At 39.4% G+C, this 22,018-nt stretch overlaps 1 protein-coding gene across 1 annotated transcript; it reads left to right on the top strand.

Moving 5' to 3' along the window:
- Positions 1-225: 225 nt before the first annotated feature.
- On the top strand, positions 226-2,470 carry HTR1A (5-hydroxytryptamine receptor 1A). Its single transcript, XM_017854324.1, has one exon. It carries the CDS (start codon positions 801-803, stop codon positions 2,067-2,069), a length of 1,269 nt encoding a protein of 422 aa, XP_017709813.1. The 5' UTR covers positions 226-800; the 3' UTR covers positions 2,070-2,470.
- Positions 2,471-22,018: the final 19,548 nt, after the last annotated feature.

The raw sequence follows: 22,018 nt of genomic DNA, 5'->3' as shown, positions 1-22,018 counted from the left end.
TTTATCTGTTACAACCTTGGTCTGACCGACAGGGATCCGGTGTGTATAAGTGAGTTCTGAATCTCTGTTGACAAAAAGGGACCGGAATGCAAAGACGCTGAGCTTGAGGGAGAGGAGGGCGGGGACCCAGAGGAAAGAGGCACTCCTCGGGGTTGGGGAAATATTAGGAGGGGAGGGTTAGAATGGGAGGGAGGGAGTCTGGCTTTCGAAGCGACTCACAGAGGGATAAATAAAGGGAAGTGAGGAGGAAGAGCGAGACTGAAAGGGAAGGCAAGTGGGGAGAAGGGGGTCGAAAGAGGCAGAAGAGAAAGAGAGAAGAGAGAGGAGGAGAGAGGGGGAGAGAGGGAAGGAAGGAAACAGGGAGAGGAGGGTCACAGAGTGACCGTGGAGGATGGGGCTTCTCGGTTCTAGATATTTCTGGGATTGGAGACTGTTTGCTAGAGGGGAGACTCCAGCTCCTCCGGCAGCCAGTTCGGGAGCGGCAAAGTAAAATGGACAGCGACAGACAGACGTTCCAGCCACCTCTCCGCCGCCTGGAGATCCTGGAGCTGCTTTCAGGCCAACTCCAGTTTCCCAGCTGGAGCCTCTGAACGCGCTGGACTGCGCGAGCCCGGGGAGCGCCTGAAAGCTGCTCCTCGGAGATACCTTCGCCGAAGCAGTAAGAACTTCCTGCTTGGGAGCCTGCATTCCCTTCCTCCGAAACTTCCCAGGAGAAGGGGGGAAAACCCCAGGGGAAGGGGCGAGGCGGATCTTCGCCCTGCTGTTTCTTCCCTCACCGTTCCCGCGCCGGGCGCGCCGGCATGGATGTGCTCAGCCCTGGTCAGGGCAACAACACCACATCACCACCGGGTCCCTTTGAGACCGGCGGCAACACTACTGGTATCTCCGACGTGACCTTCAGCTACCAAGTGATCACCTCTCTGCTGCTGGGCACGCTCATCTTCTGCGCGGTGCTGGGCAATGCGTGCGTGGTGGCTGCCATCGCCTTAGAGCGCTCCCTGCAGAACGTGGCCAATTATCTTATTGGCTCTTTGGCGGTCACCGACCTCATGGTGTCGGTGTTAGTGCTGCCCATGGCCGCGCTGTATCAGGTGCTCAACAAGTGGACACTGGGCCAGGTCACCTGCGACCTGTTCATCGCCCTCGACGTGCTGTGCTGCACCTCATCCATCCTGCACCTGTGCGCCATCGCGCTGGACAGGTACTGGGCCATCACGGACCCCATCGACTACGTGAACAAGAGGACGCCCCGGCGCGCCGCTGCGCTCATCTCGCTCACTTGGCTTATTGGCTTCCTCATTTCTATCCCGCCCATGCTGGGCTGGCGCACCCCGGAAGACCGCTCGGACCCCGACGCATGCACCATTAGCAAGGACCACGGCTACACTATTTACTCCACTTTCGGAGCTTTCTACATCCCGCTGCTGCTCATGCTGGTTCTCTATGGGCGCATATTCCGAGCTGCGCGCTTCCGCATCCGCAAGACTGTCAAAAAGGTGGAGAAGACCGGAGCCAACACCCGTCATGCAGCATCTCCCGCCCCGCAGCCCAAGAAGAGCGTGAATGGAGAGTCGGGGGACAGGAACTGGAGGCTGGGCGTGGAGAGCAAGGCAGGGGGTGCTCTGTGCGCCAATGGCGCCGTGAGGCAAGGCGACGATGGCGCCGCCCTGGAGGTGATCGAGGTGCACCGAGTGGGCAACTCCAAAGAGCACTTGCCTCTGCCCAGCGAGGCTGGTTCTACCCCTTGTGCCTCCGCCTCTTTCGAGAGGAAAAATGAGCGCAACGCCGATGCGAAGCGCAAGATGGCCCTGGCCCGAGAGAGGAAGACAGTGAAGACGCTGGGCATCATCATGGGCACCTTCATCCTCTGCTGGCTGCCCTTCTTCATCGTGGCTCTTGTTCTGCCCTTCTGCGAGAGCAGCTGCCACATGCCAACGCTGTTGGGCGCCATAATCAATTGGCTGGGTTACTCCAACTCTTTGCTTAATCCGGTCATTTACGCATACTTCAACAAGGACTTTCAAAACGCGTTTAAGAAGATCATTAAGTGTAAGTTCTGCCGCCAGTGATGACGGAGGAGTAGCCGGCCAGTCGGGGCTACAGGATCTGCCCCATTCACTATGCTTCCCCCAACCCTAGGGAATCAACACTTAAGATAATTTGCCACTTCTCCTCTGTCTCTCTGCTCTGCCCGTGGCTTGCAGACCTGGTCCGCTCCCCACTTCCCGCTCCAGCGCAGGGAGCTTTGTGCAAAGGAGACCCAGCAGCGGGGCGTGAGAGCCCAGAAAATTCAGTTTGTGAGAAGCGACATTGGCTCAGACTTTGCCTTTAGCATCAGTTTTGATCCCAGCAATTGCCTCTTCTCTCTTCTATCCCCTAAATCGTTGCGGTAGATGTTTAATCCTTAGTTGTTCAAGGCAGAAAATCCAAAAATAAAAAATAAATAAACTGTACACACAGCCGCCGCGCCCACTAAGGGGCTCCACCCGATCACCCAACTTCTAGAACTTGGACTTGAGGTTCGGGAATTTGCTTCATCTCTCCCGCCCTCTGGCCCTTGAAATATTCACCTTTTCCTCCCCATTTTTATCTTTTATTTTCTTTCATTGCTTCCCTCTCTGCCCTCGCCCATCCTTATGCACGAATCTGCTGGTCCAGAGAGGCGGAAGAGGCTGCTTTTCCCCGTGCCAGCGGTGCCCCCGGGATTCCCTGTCTTCGCGCAGACTTGAGATTAACTCTCTCGTGCAGTGCACAACCCCTGCTTCCTTTGTTTCCTTGGACTCAAAACAAGTGGCTAGAAGGTGTCTCTTAGAGTGGACTTGTAAGTACAAGGCCGGGCCAGTGGGGGAGAGCGAGGAGGAGGAGGGTGTGCAGACCACTTTGTCTATGCTTGTCTTGGTGTCAGCACTCACCAAAGAAGCTGACAATCATACAGTGGAGAGAACAACGGACGCTGTTTGTACAGGTAGCTGGCGAGTGTGTACGTCCCGGCATCGCCACTTACTTACTGCGGGAGGCGCCAGCCGGCCGCTGTTTGCGCTCTGGGGACGCTGAGAGGCCTGGGATTCGCGCGCCTCCCCAGCCATCTGTGCTCTGGCAGCGCGGTAGGCGCTCCTGGCTGCTGACTTACTTACCGGATCTGGGTTACTCCGCCTACGCTCTAGGGCGCCCTGAAGTGCGGGTAGACACCTGAGGTTTTTGCCATAGCCGGCGGCGCAAGGTCCCGCGGAACTCTTGGGATTGGAGAGACCAAGAAGGCTTTAAAGGGGCGACATGCTGGGGCGGCAAAGAGGAAAGGTTCTCCAGGGCGCGCGTGCCTGAGGCTCCAGCTGGCTGCCCCAGTAAAACCTGAAAGAGCTATTTTATCCTTACGATGTAGACTTTTTCCTCCTAATTCGCGTTCTTGTCCTTTTTGGATCGGGGAATAATTCTGCTGAGCGTGTCCCAACACTCACTGCATTTGCTTTACAGTACATCCAAGACACAGTGTTAGCAGAACTTTGTTTTCCAAATAGGAATTCTGGGCTTTCAGTGGAATGCCCAGATAGTCTATAGGATAGCACTATCTGTGACAGCAGGCAGGTAGTTTAAATAGCAGGGTCCTAAAGGACTAGTTAGGAGGTGGTCTTCCTGGGGAAGCTAAGAATCTTTTATGGGATTATTTGCTCCCTGGCGTGACCATTGTGCTGTGCCAAGGGTCTACAGAAACCAGCTCTTTGCCCTTTGAATTGTGCAGCACTCCAGGCTTTCTCTCCTTCAGTTATTCTTGAAGCCTTGCCACTCCTGCCGAGAAACTGGTTAAAATCTTTGCTGCCCCAGAAAGGGAAGTTATTTAGGTACTCTCTTTGGATGTAAATTTCCAACTACGTGATGGAGATCTAGAGGGTTGTCATTGTTTGATCTAGCCTCCAATTTTCTTATGAATAACGGTTTTGTTTTCCAGAAAATTCACAAAATAATTGATCCCTACTCCCCTCTCTCTTCAACTGTACCTTTCGAATGTTTGCATTTGCTGTTTTGAGAACCGTATTACATTTACACATTGCAAAAATTGCCAATGAAAAGTTCATTTGTTTATAATTAAGAAAGTGAAAGGACAGCTCTGTCACTTGAAGGCATTTTATTGTTTGTCAGACTGAACAAAACTTTCCTTTGGTGTCTGCTTCTGTATTCTAAACTGGAAGTAGACATCATATTCCAGCTAAGTAGGGGAAGTTTTAGAACTTTGGGAATAATTTGTCAGTGTATGTATAATGCTGAGAAGTGTCTGCAGTGAAGAAGGTAAGATAGACTTCTCCAGTACAACTATTACTCATTTGATAATTCAGTTTTATTTTTGCTTACATAATCTAAGTAGACCTATATCAGAAACCAAGTTTTTATGTATGTTATACTAAATTTTAGGAACAACGTTTATATTTAAAAAATCCAAACCCCAAATTTTCTCATCCAAATTATGTCTTGGCCAGCAAGTTTTACATTAGAAGTTCTGAGACTTCAATTTATTTGTGTCTTTTACAGAATTGTATGACAATGACTTTTGGACATTTGTTCTTTCTGCTTTGGAATATTTATACAAGAATGGAGAAGGAACATTAAACTGGAGCATAATCGTCAAGGCAATAGAGAATTTAGAGAAATAAAATAGCTGCATATCTCTAAAGAGTGCCCGATGCTTTCTTTTTTCTTTAACCTATTTGTACTGAGGTAAAGTGTTGATGCATCAAAATTGCCTTCACTTTTCCTTATGACAATAACAGACTTTAATAATGGTAATGCTACAATTAACTGATATCAGTAACACATGTGTCTTTATTTCAATCAAAATCTCTATCTACTTGTATTATTTGTATAATTTTAAAATTAAAGTTAAAAATACAGTGATTAGAAGAAATCCTTCTTTACAGGTCAGGAATCTGACTTAGGGAAATAAGTGTACTTTTCAACAGTAAAACTCATTCTAGATGGGTGATTTCTTTAAAAAAAAAAATGTGCCTCTGGAAAAAGAAAGTCACGTATCATTTAGGCATAAAATCACACATTTTCCATGACTGGCACCTGCAGGTAACATTTAGGTTTCTTTCTAACATGGACAGAATGGAAGATATGTGGAGCAAAACTAGTCTCTGGGGAAAGCAGCAGGGGTCCAACCTGCCTTTTTAGAACAGCAGATGGTGCTGAGATCCCTCCTCTGTCTTCCCTGCAACATTCAGCTGGAAGAAAATAACCTCCACTGTTTCAAAAGGAACAGTTAATTGTTTGGGGTTTGTCAGTTAAAAGCATAGGGACATTTTATTTTCTGGCTGGGTCTTCTTCCATAGTAGTGTTCTGTATATAAGACGTATTACTATGTTAAAATTAATTATTATGCTTTATTATTTCCCTACTTGAGTAGTCAGGAACACCTCTTGTTTCTGTTGTTATATTCATTCATTCTACTGCTTTCTGGTGTCAGAATGATAGCTGCAGGGCAAAGTGAGCATGGGTAAACCTCAAGTAAACAAAGGTCGGGGTTATTATTGCCAGGGCAGCGAGCACTCTGAAGCTCATGAAACCTGGTTCAGGTGATGTATGTACATACACATATTATCCCAATGGCGAAAAACAAAATCAGGGTGCTAGTGGTGGCTCTTACCTGTAACTTAACACTTTTTGAGGCCTAGGGTAAGCAGGAGGATCGCTTGAGGCCAGGAGTTCAAGGTTATAGTGAGCTATGATCACTACACTCCAGCTTGGGTGACAGAGCAAGACTCTTATCTCCAAAAAAGAAAAAAAGAGTAAAATTAGAAGAATTGATGGCATAAGAACTATCTGAAGTTTGTAATTTTAAACTCATTACATAAATGTGTTCCTGACGTTGAGTAAAATGCTGAAGTGGACATATTTGTCAGTTGAATTCTGACTCTTACTGTTCTCTACCTTTGCTCCCTCCTCTGGCATCTCTTCCTCCAGGGACAATGGCTTTCTGTTTTCTACAGGCCTTCCTGTGGCCTCTATCAACACCTCAACTAAGAGAAGGAATTGTTAGTTGACAGTCACTTCCAGTGTGACTAAGAAGCACCACTAACCCATTTTCAGTGATCTTGTGTCAGCTACTGCTTGATAATATTGAAATATAAAACTACAAATTAATACAAGATGCTGTTGTTACCTTAAAGTAGTTTTCAACCAGTTTGAATATATAAAAATAAACTGATAAGGCCAAGTAACTACTCATGACAGGGACAAAGTGTCATGTAAACAGGGTGAATCACAGGAGTTTGGCTCTATAAGAATTCAGAGGACAAAGATCACTGTGGGCTCATAGTGGGAAGGGAATAGTGGGTAGAGAACACTGTATATTGTATGTAGGATTGAGCTCTGGGCCGATGGGGGGTGATATGAAAAGGCAGACATTCCTTATGAGGTGACAGAAACACCCTGATCCCTTCTTCCTGGCAAGTGGGCGCCTAGAATGAAATTTCTGTCTGACTGCTGGATGTTGATTAATTTCCTGGGTTTATTATGCAAATGGTGATCCTTGAGAAAGATGCAGACTCAAAACCTCCCATGTGTTGTATTAACTGGAAATGGTCTGGGAAGAGAGAGGAAAAGATGGGTCCAAAGCCAAAGGAATGGCTAGATGAGAGGAAGAATGTTTTGAGCAGAGTAAGGAGGAGAGCATAAGAATGAGGAGAGAATCATTAACCATTAAGGAGTTGCAATAGGGTGGCCAGGGGTATGTACAGGGCAAAAAATTCAAACTTATATAATGTTTGTAGTTTTGCCACATGGTTTTTACACATAATGTGCCACTTAAATTTGAAGTAGCAAATCTGGTTAAAAATACCAATTAGAACATTTTAGCTAGAGCAGAAGGTTCACAGAGTAGTGATAAGTACAGAAAGAGGTGCTAGAGATTCGTATGTGGAGATACTTATGCCAGGTTAAAAAGCTGAAACTGTGGTTTTAGCCAGTGGAGACCACTAATAACAAAAGCAGACGTGTTCTCTTTGGAGGTGATTTCAATGAGGCAGGTGTGAAACAATAAAGACCTGAACGTGGGAAGCTGGCCGAAGGAATGGAAAACAAGTAAGATGATGAAAAATACATCAAAGAAGGAACTGGCAGGACTTGGTGTCTGGATGTGAAGAGAGAGGGAGTAGAAGATGTTGATGAGGTTTTGAGCCAGGGATATTTGGGAGAATGACAGAAAGGGAAAGTCAGGGATTTTTTTTCCTGTGGGTCTTTCCTTTTGCAGCTTCATCTGTAAATATGAAAAGGCTTTGTCTTCTGCTAAAAGAATTCCCAATCCAGATGGCAGGGGCCTGCTGGAAAAGGTATTAATACATATCACAGCATTAGAACAATCTGCCATTTGGATGAGTATATGAGGAATGCTACTACCTAGAGTAATGATTGGAATCATTCCCTGATTAATATTAATTTCTTTTTCAGTAGGGGATGTTAATTGTTTTTTGAAGAGAGAACAGCCTTTCAGGAAGAGCAACCCAAAAAATACTATGTTAAGTAGTGTATTAAGAATGGTACATGAAGCCTAAAGGTTGTGTCTGTCTAGTTAAGTAAGTGGAGAGCCGAGGAAATCAATTTTGCTCTTTGAGTTCACTTACTAAGAACCATAAGAGATCTATCTGATCCTTATATTCCTAGAAAATCTAGACCCATTTTTGTCTTAGTCTGTTCAGGCTGCCATAACAAAATACCATAAGTTGGGTAGTTTACAGACATCAGAAATTTATTTCTGACAGTAGTAGAGGCTGGGAAGTCCAAAGTCAAGGCACCAGCAGGTTTGTTGTCTGGTGAGGGACTGCTTACTTGTTCACAGATGGCTGCCTTTTCTCTGTAACTTCCCATGGCAAGAGGGACAGGAACCTCTCTGAAGCCTCTTTTATAAGTGCATGAATCTCATTCATGGAGGATCTTTCCTCATAACCTAATCACCTCCCCAATACTACACCTACTAATACTATTACCTTGGTGATTAGGTTTCAACACATGCATTTTAGGGGGGCACAAACTTTCAGACCATAACAGTGAGGCAAACGTATCCAGTGAATTTTTGTTATTTTTCAATCTACTTTGCTTATGTGGCAATGGCAAGAATAGGGAAATGAGTAGTATCCACAGACATTTCCATATCTGACACCATTCCAGGCATTATCATGCCCACTGCCTATAACCCTGTGCAATTGCCCAGCCTTTCAGAAAGTTGCCCAGGCCCCAATAATTCAAGGAGCTGTTTTGTATTGGAAAGTGGTTGTTCTGTTGTGTCTAAGCTAGTTTCATCTTTGAAGAAATGCAAGGGAAAAAAGCTGACTGGGAGCAGAAGGGAGAGGAAAAGGCAGGGGAGATAATGGGACACACTTACCTTGTTATCTAACTGTGGAGATTGATGAGAAAGTGTTTTCAAACTCCTCCAAGGTCCTTGGAGAGGAAGCACCCTGTGAAGTATGGTGTGCTTCATAGTCTCTGGAAATATTAAGTCTGACTTTGCGATAACTAAAGAAGATAGAAATCAAACAATGAAGGCTGATTTTAACTTTAAAAGAACAGTAGATACAGGACTTCAATTGCGAATATTCATCAAAAACATAGTTTACTCTAAGTATTTACTAGAGATAAGGAGCAATTTATGGGAGAGGCTCTGGCTCAGGAGTAATGGGCATAAAATTCATTTGTTCATTCAACTAAGATTTCTGGAATACCGATGGGCCAGGAATGGTTTTACGTACTTGGGATACAGCAGTGAAAAAACTAGGTAAAATCTTTTGGCAGGTTGTTTGCAAAATGGCCACCATTATTTTCTCCATGTGTTCACCTCTTTTGCAAGGTGACTGAAAATTGCTACAAGAATAGATTTTAGGTGTGCTCAACACACACAAAAAATGATAAGTATTTGAAGTAATGAATATGTTTTAAAAAGATATGGAGGCTATTTTCTTATACCTTGAATCTGGGCTGGCCTTATGCCTTGCTTTGTTGAATACAATGGGGCAGCATTGATGTGGTACCAGTTCTGACCATGGAACTCAAGAGGCTCTGTCCTCTTCCACTTGCTTCCTTGAAACCCTGCCCAACTGTCATGTGAACAATCCTGTGCTTACTTGCTGGAGACAAAGAGATCAGATGGAGCAGAGGAGTCATCCCAGCTGAGGCCATTCTGGATCAGCTAGCACTCAACAGACTTGGCAGCTGACTGCAGACACAAGAGTGAGGGTGGCGTAGACCAGAAGAAACTCTCAGCTTCATTCAATCTAAATTATCAAAGCACAGACTTTTAAACTAAATACATGGTTGTTGTTTTAAGGCACTGAAATTTGGGGTAATTAGTTATGTCAGAAAAGCTAACTAATACAGTCTCAGATCTTAAGGAATTTACAATAGGGAGAACAGAGAAAATAAGCAAAAATAACAAAATCATATACATATGTAGTGTATCAGATGGCAATCTGGAAAATAAACAGAAGTAAGATGTATAGGGAGTGCTAAGGTGAAGGGGAAGGATGTTGCTATTTTTTGTTGGTGTTTAGGTGACCGCTCACTGATAAGGTGACATTTGGATAATGGCCTCAGAGGAGTTATCAGAGGCATGTGTTTGGAGCTTGGTGAAAATGAGCCCTCGGATAAATAAATCTTAAGAAATCTTAGTCAATTTACTGTGAAACTACAAATGATGTATTTCCAACAAAGGAAATGCCAGGAAATTGCAGATTTGGAAATTTGTGTGCCCAAATTCTAGGGCCTTCCCACTTCCTGACTGGAGACCTATTAGGTTGAAGGTATTAATATTCAACTTGTTCAGGATAAGACTCAGCCAGCCAGTGGGAAACCCTGAGTGGGATCTCACCAAATCTTAGAAACTCTGACATATACTCTACATCAGGAGTCCCAACCCCCAGGCCATGGATCTGTCCCGTCCATGGCCTGTTACTGGACCACACAGCAGATGAGCCACCATTCCCACCTGAGCCTTGTCTCCTGTCAGATCACCTGTGGCATTAGATTTTCATAGCAGTGAGAACACTATTGTGAACAGTGCATGTGAGGGATCTAGGTTGCTGCTCCTTATGAGAATGTAATGACACATGTAATGTGCTTGAATCATCCCAAAACCATACCCCTGCCCACTGCAGTCCGTGGAAAAATTGTCTTCCACAAAACCAGTCCCTAGTTTTTGAAAGGTTGGGGACCACTGCTCTACATGGTGAAAAAAAGCTACCTTGGCAAGCCAGGTCACCTGAATTTTACTTCTGACTATGCTATCACTGTCATCTTGGGTATAGTTTTATTTTGAAAACAGCTTTGTTGAGGTTTCATTCACATACTTTACAATTAACCCATTTAAAGTGTATAATTCAAAGGTTATAAGTACACTCACAGAAATGCAGTCATCATTACAACTAATTTTTGGGACATATTCATCACTCCCAAAATAAACCCTGTACTCTTTATCAGTCACTCCTTATTTCCCACTAATCCTTGAGCCCTAGGCAATCACCAGTCTACTTTCTGTCTTTATAAATGTGCCCATTCTGGACATTTTATTGAAATAAAGTCAATTAACATGTAGTCTTTTGTAGCCAGATCCTTTTACCTAGCATAATGTTTTCAAGGTTCATTTACGTTGTGGCATATATCAATACTGTATTTCTTTTTATTGCCAAATAATATTCAGTTTTAAGACTCTATCATATCTTATTCATCCATGAATTAATTGATCATTGTGGTTGTTTCCACTTTTTGGCTATTATGAATAATGCTGTTGTGAATACTTGTGTACAAATTTCTACCTGAGTGTATATTTTCATTGATCTAGGGTATAAAACTAGAGATGGAATTGCCGGATGATATGATAACTGTATGTTTAACTTTTTGAAGGACTTCCAAGCTGTTTTCCATAATGGTTATACCATTTGAAATTCCCACCAACAATGTAAGAGGGTTCCAATTTTTCCACATCCTCCTCAATACTTGTTATTATCGGTCTTCTTGATTATAGCTATCTTAGTGAGTCCGAGGTGGTATCTCATTGTGGTTTTGACTTGCATTTTCCTAATGACTAATGATGTTGTGCATCTTGTTATATGCTTATTGACTGTTTGCATGTCTTCTTTAGAGAAATATCTATTTCAATTCTTTGCTCATTTTTAAACTAGCTGGTCTTTTTATTATTGAGTTGTAAGAGTTATTTATATATTCTGGATACTAGATTCTTATAAGGCTTATGAATTACAAATCTTTTCTCCAATTCTGTTATCTTTTCACTTTCTTAACTTTATCATTTGCATCACAGCAATATTTTTTTTGCTTGTGTTTTGGAGTTGTATCTAAGAAAGTCATGGAAGATTTACTCCTATGTTTTCTTTTAAGGGTTTTACATTTTAAGTTTTAGCTTTTACATTTAGGTAGTTGATTTATTTGTGAATTACTTTATGTATAATATATGGAAGGGGCTCAGATTCAGTTTTGTTTGCCAATACCATTTTCAATACCATTTGTTGAAAAGAGTATTCTTTCCCCATTGAATTTTTTATGCCCTTGATTAAGATCAACTGAGCATAAATGTAAGGGATTATTTCTGGATTCTCAATTCTGTTCCTCTAAACTTATGTCAATTGTTACAGCAGTATACAGTCTTGATTATTGTACCTTTGTGGTAAGTTTTGAAATCAGGCAATGTGATTCCTCCAACTTTGTTCTTTTCTTCAACATCAATACAGGTATTCTAGATCCCTTGCATTTTCATATAAATTTTAACATCAGCTTATCAATTTCAGAAAACAACATTAACTGGGATTTTAATAGGGACTGCACTGGATCTGTATATCCACGTCGAAAGTATCATCTGTTATCATCTTACCAATATTAAATCTTCTGATTCAGGGCCTTTCCATTTATTTAAGTGTGATTTAATTTATCTTAACACCATTTTGTGGTTTCTAGGGTGCAAGTTTTACACTTATTTTGTTATACTTATTTGTAGACATTTTTTTTTCTTTTTGTCACTACTGTAAATGAGATTGCTTTAAAATTTCATTTTCAAATAGTTCAGTGTATAGAAATACAATTAATTCTCATATATTGATCTTGTATTCTGCAGTCTTGCTAAAATTATTTTAATAGGTATTTAAGTGAGTTTCTTAAGATATTCCATATACGTTATGCCATCTGCAAATATCGTTTTACTTTAAAAAATGGATGTCTTATATTATTTTCTTGACCAATTCCCTTGCTGTAACTTCTACCATCAGGGGAATAAAAGTGATGAGAGTGGACATCCTGTCTTTTCCTGATTTTATGGGAAAAGCATTCAGTTCTCCACCATTTGAGTATTAAGTTAATGGTGGGTTTTCACAGCTGCTCTTTATCAGATTGAGAAAGTTTCTTTATTTTCCTAGTTTGTTAGGTGTTTTCATTGTGACAGGATGTTGAAATTGATCGATGTTTTCTATTTGTCAGTTGAGATGATTATATGCTTTTTGTGATTTTTTTAAGATTAAATGAAATAATTCAGGAAATATTTAGCAAAAACTCTGCTATATACTAACTACTTAACAAATGTTATTTAATATTTGCTCAAGGAAGCACCCGTAATTGGATTTTCATTGGTTGTGTATTTGCAGAGCAAGGAGAAAAGTTACATTGAATATTAGATGTCATTCCTGATTTTTTAATCATATAAAACAGAAGACTGATTTATTAGTCTGTTCTCACGCTGCTGATAAAGACATACCTGAGAATAGGTAATTTACAAAGGAAGAAGTTTAATTGACTCCCAGTTTGGCATGGCTGGGAAGACCTCAGGAAACTTGCAATCATGGTGGAAGGGGAAGAAAACACGTCCTTCTTCACATGGTGGCAGGAAAGAGAAGTGCAAAGTGAAGTGGGCAAAAAGCCCCTTATAAAACCATCAAATCTTATGAGAACTCACCCACTATCGTGAGAATAGCATGGGGAAAACCACCCGCATAATTCAGTTACCTCCCACCAGGTCTGTCCCATGACACACAGGGATTATGGGTACTACTAATCGAGATGAGATTTGGGTGGAGACACAACCAAAGCATTTCAACAGTTAAGTAGAATGCCTCAGGGAGAAATAAGAGGACATTTACAAACTAGCTTTGTCCACATGATAAAACTTTAATTTTAAGGAAATTAAAATAACACTTAAAAATGAGGAATGAACTTGATAAGTGGTAAAATACTAAAAAATGTATTTGAGAAATTCACCTTTCTCTCTTCTTGTCTTTGTTTTGCCTGTGATCTTGTGTGGCTCTCTCTCTCTCTGGGTGTGTGTGCACACCCATTCACACCCACTAATCTATGCCTCTAGTGTGTGGGGGAGAGCTTATCAATGCTTTTAGTTCATTGCTTTCAGTTCGTAATGATTTTCACAGTGGACCACCCTGTTACCACTCGTAAGCCTTACCAGAGGAACCAGATGGCTGGTATATTTGAGTTGCCAAAACAGCAGCAATAAAACCCATAAAATGTGGAGAAAAGATATTTTCCTTTTTTATTGTATTTCAATCCTGACAGTGTCATTAAATAATGAGAACTTCAAAAGCTCACTGTGAAATTCACAAATTATTAAGAGTCTGGGCTGCTCTCATTCTTTATTGTTAAATAATTAAGCTTTGATCATCTCAAACACACACACTTGATTGGTGTCATTTAATGACATTACAATTTTTGCTTTAACAAATTAGAAACATATTAATGTTAAATTGACTTTATCTGTTTCTTATCTTGCATTTATATTTTGATAATACAGTATCTGATCATATTTGTTTATTCAATTGGTGTGAATTTTTAATAATGTGTTCTTAACCTTGTTGGCTTTCTGATGTGTAACTTTTCATGATGCTTGGTTTAATATGCCTCTTACCCATTTAATCATACTTTAATAACATATAATGTGCTAACAGTGGGATTATTAGCACATTTTTATCTGTTTTATCTGATGTTATTAGCACATATTATCAGTTTTATCTGATTTTTCATGAACATTTACATATATATAGACACACACAATATGACATTATTTTACATACTTAGGTATATGTTTATAAAGTCTGATGCACTCTTAGCAAAATAGCTTTTATGTTCACATGTATAAAACAAGCAATATATCAGTGGTTCTTAGGGATAATTTTGTACCCTCCACCCCAAGGAACATTGGCAATGTCTGGAATCATTTTTCATCATCATAGTTGGACCAGTGCTACTGGCATCTAGTGGGTAGATGACAGAGGTGTCACTCAACATGTTCAATGCACAGGATAACCCCCACAACAAATAATTATCTGGCCCAAAATATCAATAGTGTTGAGGTTAAAAAATTCTCTAGATAAATTACCTTCTCATGTTTTCGAATGAATTTTTTATTTTAGGAACTTTTATGGCTAGCAAAGAAATGATGCATACATTTAGGAAGACTTCAAAACAAAAATTGCTATAAATTTCACTTTGTTTTGTAATGTTTGTTAAATTCTCCAGGGACTTTCACACATAGAATTTAATATACTTCTTATGAATTTCTAGGACATAGAAATGGAAGATTTGCAAAAAAAATATGCTTTTTTTTTTTTTTTACAGATACAAAACATACACGGAATTTAAGCGATTATCCTAAGGTTACATGGTTGATTAGTGATCACAGTTCCTTGTCTGATGGTAAAAGCATAAAGAGCTGACTTTTATATTCCTGGGAGAAAAACAGGATGATAATGCCAGTGTTCAAAAAGCCTTGCTCTATCTTTTATCCTTGTTTTCCACCTCATCAGTAATATAAAAAATCCCAGGGGAATAATTTCACCATTCTATTACTAAACACTGAATAATCTCATACCATCATTTCAATTAGAGCATATTTCTTTATTGATGTAGAATTAAATATACTTATGTTAACTTGAAATTTACATTTAGCATTAATCATAATGTGGAAGGAAATTAAATCTCAGATTGATCCTATACATTCTGTTAATAAGGTTGTAAAACTGAAACATATCAAGCAATATGGAGTCTCCATGTTCTTCCTCTGCAAGTTCTAATTTGTGCCTCCTCTTTTAGCTGTTGAACAATAAATGAGTTTATGAGAGAATGTCAGTAAACAGGATAGAGATTTAAATTAGAAATGGGACAAATATTGGTACTTAATTACTGCAGTGTTAACCTTGGTGTCAGTGATTTTCAGAATAGTTAACTGAGAGGAGAAATTCACTGGTATTTCGATCCCCAAATTTCTTTCTACTGTGCTACTATTTTGGCCAGGCACGAAGATCCTTAAGCTCTACGTGGAGACTGTTAATATTATGAAATAATTTCTTTTGTGTGAATGGTTGAGGTAATTAATGTTAAAGAAAGTAAGTGATCGTTTAAGCTATCTTTGTATGAATAAATTCTATTTAAATGTCTTCCAACAACTTGTACAAACCTTTGAAAGTGAAGGACAAGTTACAAAGCCATCCATCCTACCTTAACATTTTCCCCATCTGTCAATCAAGGGTTTTCTGAAATTTGGTGTCCAAGGATTATAGTTAAGATTTTTTCTCAATATACTTACTGAGTTTCTGCTAAATGTCTAGCACTGGGAATACAACAAAAGAGGCACAGTGGCTTCATACATGTTTTCTGCAGCTAAACTTTTGATTAGGTAGGTAGTAGATTGTGGTAAATTCTGGAGTAAACCCGGGGAGATGAAGATGGCACAGCAGCAGAGTGAAAGGACTGTCATTGATCAGTGACCAAATATAAAGAAGACAGTCAGGAATTTACAGCTTCATCGTAGGTGGGCAGAAAGCTGAGAGAAAGATGAGGGGGTGAAATGACCCCAAAGTGGTATTTCAAAGTTTTTTATTTAGTTGAATGCCTAGAAAGTGAGTTGTGATCAAAACTCCTACATTACCTACTGAAGTAGTGTGTTGAATATTTAGGAATTATTTGTAAATACTTATAGCAATTGTTCTCAATCCTGGTTGCACATTTGAATTACATGGGAAGCTTTTAAACACATGGAAGACTGTGCTCCCATCTAGAGATTCTGATTCATTAAGTCTAGAGTTAGGCCTAAGAAATTGCTGTTAACAAAGCAAAGAAAACTCCCTGGGTTTTCTAAAATACGGGAGACTAGGGATCCAAAGGGGTTAGAATATATCTGATGGCATCTCGTGAACCTCATCATAGGAAAATGTGGTATATGCTTGATGGTAATAACTATATGAGTCTGAGACTTTACAAAGAGATATATGACATTTGGGCTATAGTCTACCCTGTGGGAAAGAATAAGAAAAAGCCAAACAAACTTTATATACTCTTGGTCTCCTACTTATCCCAGGGATAAGTAGTGATTAAGTGATTGGGACCTTAATCACTAGTGATTATGGGATGGGACCTAGTGATTAAGAAACACATAGTGTTAACAATAAGGAACCATTTGCACTGTTCCCTAATTTACTGTATCACCTTAGGGAATACTCTTGACTAAGATATTTTTGAGGCATCAAGTTAGAACTCAGCATAAATAGAAACTAACTGCAAATGGATTTAAAAGACAATGGTAGGGCCGGGCGCGGTGGCTCAAGCCTGTAATCCCAGCATTTTGGGAGGCCGAGGCGGGCGGGTCCCAAGGTTAGGGGATCAAGACCATCCTGGCTAACACGGTGAAACTCCGTCTCTACTAAAAAATACAAAAAAGAAAAAAAAAAAAAAAAACTAGCCAGGCGAGGTGGCGGGCGCCTGTAGTCCCAGCTACTCGGGAGGCTGAGGCAGGAGAATGGCATGAACCCGCGAGGTGGAGCTTGTAGTGAGCTGAGATCTGGCCAGTGCACTCCAGCTTGGGTGACAGAGCGAGACTCCGTCTCAAAAAAAAAAAAAAAAAAAGACAATGGTAGATGCTGTCTTTGGGCAACCAGAATAAGGTCCTATCAATGATAGCACATTCACTGTTCAGGAAGGATACACACGCACACACACACACGCACACACACGGCAGAGATCACATTTATAGCATGGTAAAAACATTTTCAAATCCGAGTTTATAAGGAATAAACTACAATCCTGGGTGTATGGAATAAAGAAGATGATTGATCTATGTAATAACTGAGGAACACAAAGGAAATATTCACAAGTAGCTGGAAGATAGGACAGTCATTATTTTGGCAAATTCAATTTTGATCTCTTGCTGTCCTGAATCTTTGATAAATATATCTTGAATCACTTAACTAACATAAGTGAGACCATTTATTTAATCTGCCATCATTTTAATAGGAATATACTTAGATATGCAAACTATTTGACAAAGCTACATTTTTTGAAAAAGTTTGAAGACTAGTTTCAAAGGAATTAGATGATTAGAGCAAGAACTGTATCATGATGATGTTAATTTTGCTGAAGTATAATTGCCCTTGCTGTCTTATCCACATGAATACATTTGCTGTTAAAGGTTTTTATAGATTGTTTCCATCATGCCTAAAATCTAATTGGTTAAAATTAAAATGGAAAACCCTAAAACTGTAAAAGAATTTTCGAGTTCCCAATGGTCATTTGAGTTCCCACATTTAGTTCTCACCTTTCAAAATTGCTAAGAAATAGGAAAATTGAAGAAAAGTAAAAGACTATCAAAGATTATTATTTCAGCAGTGGAGGTAGAAAGAAGGGGATCTGTGAAAAACTTGCCTGAACAGCAGCTCTAAAAAATAGCCTTCTACATCCAAACTGAAGGCTTGGGTAAGAAGTGGGCAAAGTAGAAGTGAAATTTTAGTCCTCCTTATGAATCTGAAAAATGCATCAGTGAATGAAACCACAATATAAAAGGCTGATAAGATTTTTAAAAAATAATGATAATATTCTTAATTAGTGAAAGTGTTTTAACAATGAACACTCATACATATAGTTCATAAATGTAAGTTGGTACAAAGTTTCCTTAAATAAAATTGTTGTCATGTATCATGGACTTTCTAATGTTTGATATCTTTGGTTAACTAATTTTACTTTCAGAAAATTCTGTGGAAGTAGTCATACCACCTATCAATGATGCATTTATGGAGATATTCATTACAGCACTTTTATACAGAAAACCTAGGTAGAGGTCAAATGTTCAATACTAGGGGTTTGAGTGAATTTATTGTGGCACTCTATACAATGGAATACTCTGTAGTATTTCAAAATGATATATAAGCACATATGTTTTGTCTTTGAATGATAGTAGAAATATATTGTTAATGAGATAAGCAAGTTACAAAACATTCATATATAAAGAAATATTTGTCCATATATAAAGAAGAAGTCTTGAATGTCTACCTACACATTAGCAGTTATTATTTCTCTGTAGTGAACTAAGGATGATTTCTTCATTTTAAAAAAAATTATCCCATGAAGTTTAATAACTTGTGTGAAAAAAAGAAAAATTTAATTGGTGGTATGAAATATATTATTTCTATAGAAAATTCACACTGCGTTTGTTTTAGTCTTTGAGAATCTGAAGTAAGTATTTTTGCCATGTGGGATACATTTTATATGTAGCTATAATTCATTAAAATTTTATATCCATAATATGTTAGTTGTAGAGACAAGAGTACACACAGGAAACAATTAGATGAAATGAAATGAAAATAAATCACCCAATAGAAGTAGTATAGGTGTTACAACTGGCATCAGGAGATCAGCAAAGGGATATTTTAAAGCTATCTGGGGAGTCAACTCATTGGCATACATTTTGTGTTACTAGGTTAAATCACAGATCACTCACCCACTTATTGTCCCTCATTCCCTATGCCTTAGTTTGGTGATCTGAGTTACAGAATTCACTGTATGTTATTTGATATCCTTCTTTAACTTGGCCTTCGCTTTTCATGAACAAGGTTATCCAGCAAGGTGCAAATGTGGCTACTGTGACCAAACATGCTGTCTCCTTTCTGGATTCGGGGCCTAGGCTACCTGGGATCATTTCCTTCCCAGTTTTAATTGATTGGTGCAAAAATAATTGCAGTTTTGGAACGTGAATTTTAAATCATTATAACTGTGCTCAAACACATCTTTATTTTATTTATTTTATTATTATAATATATATATATATATTTTTTTATAGAGGCAGAGTCTCTCACTCTGTCGCCCAGGCTGCAGTGCAGTGGTGCGATCTCGGTTCACTCCAACCTCCGCCTCCTGGGTTCAAGCAATTCTCCTGCCTCAGCCTCCCAAATAGCTTGGACTACAGGCACACACCACCATACCCAGCTAATTTCTTTTGTATTTTAGTAGAGACGGGGTTTCACTGTATAGCCCAGGCTGATCTCAAACTCCTGAGCTCAGGCAGTCTGCCCACCTTGGCCTCCCAAAGTGCTAGGATTAGAGGCGTGAGCCACCATGACCAGCCAAACACATCTTGATTAATCAAAGCAGGAACCATTACAATGAAGACATTTTTGCTAAAGAGAAATAAGTCTGTTTATTCCTGTAGTGTAAAAGTCATGCTTCGGAATTCGACAAACTCTTAGAAAACATTTTCCGCATCTGGCTGGTTGTGGAGGCATTTTCCCTGCAAAAAGTTGTTGAGATGTCTGAAGAAGTGAAGAAAAAGAAATGATAGTCAGTTGGTGAGAGGTCAGGTGAACATGGCAGATGAGGTAAAACTTGGTAGCTCCATCCGTTCAACTTTTGAAGCACTGGTGGTGTGACATGTGTTTGGGTGTTGTCATGGAGAAGAATTCAGCCCTTTCTGTTGACCGATGCCAGCTGCAGACATTGCAGGTGTTGGTTCATTTCATCAATGTGCTGATCATACTTCTTAGTTGTAATGTTTTTTCTGGGATTCTGAAAGCGGCAGTGGGTCAGACCAGCAGCAGACCACCAAACAGTGACCATCACTTTTTTTGGTCCAAGTTCGGCTTTGGGAAGTGTTTTGGAGCTTCTTCTCGGTCCAACCACTGAGCTGGTCATCACTGGTTCTCGTATAAAATCCACTTTTTGTTCCATGTCACAATCCAAGAGACAAATGGTTTGCTGTTGTTGTGTAGAATAAGAGAAGATGACACTTCAAAACAGTGATTTTTAAAAAAAAATTTTGGTCAGGTCATGAGGCACCAACTTACCTAGCTTTTTCACCTTTGCTATTTGTTTCATGCTGAACGACCATAAAATGGTCAACTTTGAATTCTATGGCAACTTCTCATGTAGTTGTAAGAGGATCAGCTTCGATGATTGCTGTCAATTGGTCATTGTCAGCTTCTGATGGCCAGCCACTCTGCTCCTCATCTTCAAGGCACTTGTCTCCTTTGCCAAAGTTCTTGAACCACCAGTGCATGGTACGTTCGTTAGCAGTTCCTGGGCCAGATGTGTTGTTGATGTAGCGAGTTGTCTCTGCTGCTTTACAACACAGTTGACCTCGAGTAAGAAAATTGCTCAGATTTGCTTTTTGTCTAACATCATTTCCACAGTCTAAAATAAACATAAAATAAGTAACAAATCACTAGCAAAAAAACATAAAGTGAGAAATGCACATTAAAATGATGTATAACATAAAATAAGAAATGCCCATTAAAATGATGTATAACCTAACCACATTTATTTAAGAATATATTCCAATATCAAATGGCAAATTCCAACAATGTAAAAACCACAATTACTTTCACACTCACCTCAATATATATATATTCCTAAATAACTCAACTTATGAAAAAGTTGCAAAAATAGTACAGAGAGTTCTCTTAAAACTTTCACCCAGCATCCTCTAAGGTTAGCATCTCATATTAACATAATAACAAAATAAAGAAATTAACATTGGTACAATACTGTTAATTAAACTACAGACTTTGTTCCCATTTCATCAGTATTTCCACAGCTTTGTGTTACAGAATCTAATCCAGAATGTCATTTGCAGTCAGTTGTCATTTCTCCTGAGTCTCTTTCATTTTGTGACACTTTTGCAGTCTTTCTATGTAGTTTATGACCATGACACTTTCAACGAATAATCAGTTATTTTGTTTTTGTCTCATATATTTTCATGAGTAAATCAAAGTTATCAATTTTTGGCCAGAATACCACAAGAGTGTTGTTGTGCCCTTCTTGGTGTAGGACAGGATGCATATGATGGTGATATATTTTATTGAAATGGGAAAAGTTTTTTTGTCCCCCTTGCAAGGCATGCGGTGGGGGTGTGGCTTTCTGTAGTTAGCAAAATTTATCTGAAATGCATCCATGCTGTTTCAGGAATCAATAAGCTGTTTCTTTGTATTACTTGGCAGCATTCCACTGAATGTGTGAACCAGTTTGCTGACCCATTCACTGGTGAAGGAACATCTAAATCGTTTCTAGTTTGTTACAGTTGAGAATAGAACAGATATAAGTATTTATTTACAGATTCTTGCTTGAACTTACATTTTCATGTGTCTTGGGTAAATGCCCTAGATTGGGGATTGCTAGTTCATATGATAAGTGTATGTTGAACTTTATTATAAAAAACTGCCAAACTGTTTTTAAAAAGTGATTTTACATTTGACTTCTTATCAGCAGTATATTAGAGCTCCAGTTTCTTCATAGCCTGCTACCACTTAGCGTAGTCAGAATTTTTGTTTGTTTACCATTCTAATAAATGTGAAATTGTATCTTACTGTGGTTTTAATTTGCATTTCTTGATGATTAATGCTGTGAAGCACCTTTTCACAATTGGTATCAAAATGTATCATTTTTTTCCTGCATCTATTGAGATGCTTATGTAGCTTTTCCTTTTTAATCTAATAAGATGGCAAATAATGTTATTTGATTTTTCAAACGTTGAAACTGCTTTGTATTACTGGGATAAATTCCACTTGCTCAGAGAAAGTTGTTCTTTTTATACATTTCTTGATTCAGTTTTTTACTATATTTATTGAGGATTTTGCACTTATATTTATGAAAGATGTAGGCCTATAGTTGTAAAGTCTTTGATTTTGGTATCAGGATAATATTAACTTCATAAAATAAGTTGAAAAGTTTCTTTTAAAAATATTTTCTGAAAGAGATTGTATAGAATTTGTATTAA

The sequence above is a fragment of the Rhinopithecus bieti genome, unplaced genomic scaffold, assembly GCF_001698545.2.
Source record: "Rhinopithecus bieti isolate Rb0 unplaced genomic scaffold, ASM169854v2 scaffold_38878, whole genome shotgun sequence".
Taxonomy (NCBI): domain Eukaryota; kingdom Metazoa; phylum Chordata; class Mammalia; order Primates; family Cercopithecidae; genus Rhinopithecus; species Rhinopithecus bieti.
Note: the sequence above shows the minus strand (reverse complement) of the source record. Positions and strands in the feature narration are given on the sequence as shown.

Coding starts and splice junctions, on each gene's coding strand:
- HTR1A (XM_017854324.1), top strand. CDS start 801: ATGGATGTGCTCAGCCCTGGTCAGGGCAACAACACCACATCACCACCG.